Source organism: Belonocnema kinseyi, chromosome 5, assembly GCF_010883055.1.
Source record: "Belonocnema kinseyi isolate 2016_QV_RU_SX_M_011 chromosome 5, B_treatae_v1, whole genome shotgun sequence".
NCBI classification, from domain to species: Eukaryota; Metazoa; Arthropoda; class Insecta; order Hymenoptera; family Cynipidae; genus Belonocnema; species Belonocnema kinseyi.
The window spans coordinates 147,325,605-147,329,270 of record NC_046661.1 but is presented as its reverse complement, the minus strand read 5'-3'; the positions used below and the strand labels follow the sequence as shown (position 1 = coordinate 147,329,270).

Here is a 3,666-nt window from a genome sequence, read left to right as displayed (position 1 = left end):
AATAAAAAGTATTAATTTTCAATTAAAAAAGATTACTTTAAAAAAATAATTAAATTTTCAACCAAATAGTTGAATTTTTAACAAAAATAAATTAATTCTGGACAATAAATACGATAGTAGACTTTCTAATTAAAAAACTTGAACTTTTGACCGAATAAAATGACTTTTGAACAAAATAATTAGATTTTTAACAAAGTAATTTAATCTTCAACCAAATAGTAGATTTTTTAACGAAAAGAGATGAATTCTGAACCAAAAATATAATAGTAGACTTTTTAGTTAAAAAGAATAAGGTGTCAAGCAAAAACAGTTGATTTTTCTAAAAGTAAAAATAAATCTGGAAAATTCCCGGTTTTCAACCAAATTTCCATCTACTTCTGGCGCTCAAAATTCCAGTTTAATTACCGGTTTTCCCGGGCAGTGGCCACCCTAGTTTCTATTCAGTATTTCTGATTTCCCTAGAAAAGCTTCTTAATATGGGTATTTTTTATTTTAATGATATTAAAATATTTACATAATTTGAAACTATTTTGCATAAAGCTGGAAATCTGAAACTTAGGACTCAATCAATTATTTATATTACCTTCTTTAATTTGCGTTCAATTATTGAGCCTGCAAGTGATTTAACCCTTTCGGCATACATTTTTCAGGGAAATGAGTTTTCATGATAATTCGTAAATAGGGGTTTTTGGGGTCGCTAATCACGAATCCGAACTCAGATTTTTAAAATTCAAAATTGCGGATCCAAAATGGGGTCCAAAATTTGGAATTTTTTTTTTTTATTGGTGTACAGGGGTTTTTGGTATCTCTGATCACGAATCTGAACTTAGATTTTGGTCATTTAAAATGGCGCGCCAAAATTCAAAATATTTCTAAATTGTTTTTTGAAAGTTGGCACAGGCAGGGGGTCGCTGATCTTGAATCTGTATTCAAAATGACAAATATTTAGAATATTAAAGTTTGAAAAAATATACACCTACTCACCTAAAACATGGATTAGTACCAATTTTCTGGATTTTCAAAATCTAAATTCAGATTCGTGATCAGTGACTCCAAAAATCCTTGTACACTAATTTTTATATAAATCCAGAAAACTTTATTATTTTGACCGCCATATTGTATCCGTCATTTTGGATTTTCAAAGTCTGATTTCAGATTCGTGATCAGCGACCTCGAAAACCTCTGTATACCAATTTTCAGAAAAAAATCCAAAAATATTCCAAGTTTCGGGCGCCATCTTGGATCCACCATTTTGAATTTTCAAAATCTGAGTTCATATTCGTGATCACTGGCCCCGAAAACCCCTGTATACCAATTTTCAGATTAAATCCAAAAATATTCCCAATTTTGGCAGCCATATTGGGTCCGCCATTCTGAATTTTCAAAATCTGAGTCCACATTCGTATTCAGCGACCCCAAAAATCCTTAAGTACCCATTTTCATAAGGATATAATCGACAGTTTTTTCAATAATGAATTTTTTCAACAAAAAAGGCTGTTTTTACCTTTGTTTATAAGTATTCACAATTTTTTTTAAAATTTAGACCCTTCACACAGAAATTTTAATTTTCTATCATCCTGCGAGCATGGAATTAAAAAAAATCTGTGTAAGATCCAATAAAAACTACTCTGAAATCGCAAACAATGATATGAAAAAAGGTGGGAATACGGTATTCCCACTATGCCGCAAAGGGTTAATTTAACTAGTTAAAAATTGAATGCAAATTGATATCTATGGAACTTACGTGATGAATTTTGTCTTCTACAGGGAATCTTTCTGCTGTATATGTACGTGGGAAGCATTGCTGTAATTATAAGCATTTACCTCTGGGTCTTGATAGACAGTTGCGGTAGTCTGGGAAGAAATGGTGTTGGGATTGAAATGGACGATGCGGAACTTGGTGGAGCATCTCTCACAAGATTTGGGTCCCTCAAAAGGGCCCATATTTCAAGATCAAGAACCACAACTACCAGTTTTTACATTCGCGTTGGGGCCTTACGTAAGTGTGCCAAAATGTGAAAAATATAAAAATAATTGTAATAGAAAGAAAGAAAACTTTTCAAGGAATCTTTATTATCATCAAATAATAACAGAAATCCTTAACATCTTTTTTGCCTATACGGGGCTATGAATTTAACATTTTTCAAATAAAATTTTTTCCTGAATATAGATCTTCTCCTTCGCTCGGCTGGGAATCGAACCACAGAACTTCCGATTGCCGGTCGGAGAGATCGTAAGAAGAATCCTTTTTCAGAAATACACGCATTACTTTACTAGGTGAAAAAGGATTCAAATTTTTCAAGAAATCTGTATTAATATTAACAAAATAACAGAAACTTCTAATATCTTTTCAAACTAAGGAAAAAAACCTGACCGGCAATCAGAAGTCCTGTGGTTCGATTCCCAGCGGAGCGAAGCAGATCTTTTTTCAGAAAAAAATTTAAGTTAAAAAATGTTTAATTCATAGCTCTATCTAGTCTGGAAAGACGTTAAAAATTTCTGTTATTCTCTTATGATAATACAGATTCCTTGAAAACTTTTAAAACGTAACACCTGGAAAAATAATACGTGTATTTCTGAAAAAGGATTTTTCTTTCGATCTCTCTATTAGCTTAAGGGAAAAGTACCCGACGGGCAATCGGAATTTCTGTGGTTCGATTCCCAGCGGAACGAAGGAGAAGATATTTTTCGGTCAAAATTTAGTTTTCAGAAAGTGAACTCTAATAGGAACTACTACCGCCCTAAATTGTCGGAATGACCAGCGAAAGTACTATTACTATCATTGCTTACAATGAAACGGGATTACTTGTTCGAGAAAGGAGCGAAAAGCTTTTTTGAAAAAAAAACCGTTAGAAAGCGTAGGAAACTCATGAGAAAAAATTCAAATTAACAGGACGCAATTCTCAAAATCTTATCTTTAATTTAAGCGGATAAAACTAAAAAAATATTCACGGTTTCCTAAGATATGACAACAAATGTCCAAGCGTATCTGCTTCGATTTTCAGCCGGCGATGACCACTGACAGACAGGCAGCGACTGAAACTTTGCGTAGAGAACCCGTGAATATTTTTAAAGCTTGTTTGACTTAAATTAACGATAAGACTTCAAAGACTAATTGTTATGAATTTGAGATTTTTTACAACTTTCCTAGGTCATGCTAAAAGTTGAATTTTAGGTACAAAATTCGAGAAATTCTTGCTTTAAAAAAAAAACTATTCACATAGTATATTCTCTTCAAAAGTTAAAAAATATCTCTATTAGAGCTCACTCGACAAAAAATTTGCTAAACTTTTTAACAGTTCTTTCAAAAAGTTTATCCCTCCTTTTTTGACGATTACTCACTTTTTAAGGTCAGCACTGATTTTCAATAGTACTTTCATTGGTGTTACCGGCAATTTAGTGCAGGAACTACAAGTGGTCGTTTGATTTTAATTAAACTTTGTTCAATTATACTGTTATATAAGAGACATTTGATGCCCAAAGAAGGTTTGAAATTATCGAAAATTACTGGTGTTACTCCATGTTGAATTTCGGCATCACATTTTTTTTAAATTAAGGGCATGTGACATACGAGGGTAGTTCAATAAGTCCTTAGAATGAAGTATAAAAACAATTTTTTTTTGGGTAAATTTTTTTTTATTTTTCAACATAATCTCCTTGGAGCTC

General features: G+C 32.1%; 1 protein-coding gene across 1 annotated transcript in view; it reads left to right on the top strand.

Annotated features, from left to right (window-relative positions):
* Positions 1-3,666, top strand: part of LOC117173026 (proton channel OtopLc-like) — a 150,658-nt gene that overhangs the window by 134,611 nt on the left and 12,381 nt on the right. Inside the window, exon 4 of the mRNA XM_033361384.1 lies at positions 1,768-1,999. Coding sequence (XP_033217275.1) covers positions 1,768-1,999 — 232 coding nt within the window. The remainder of the gene's footprint in view (positions 1-1,767; positions 2,000-3,666) is intronic.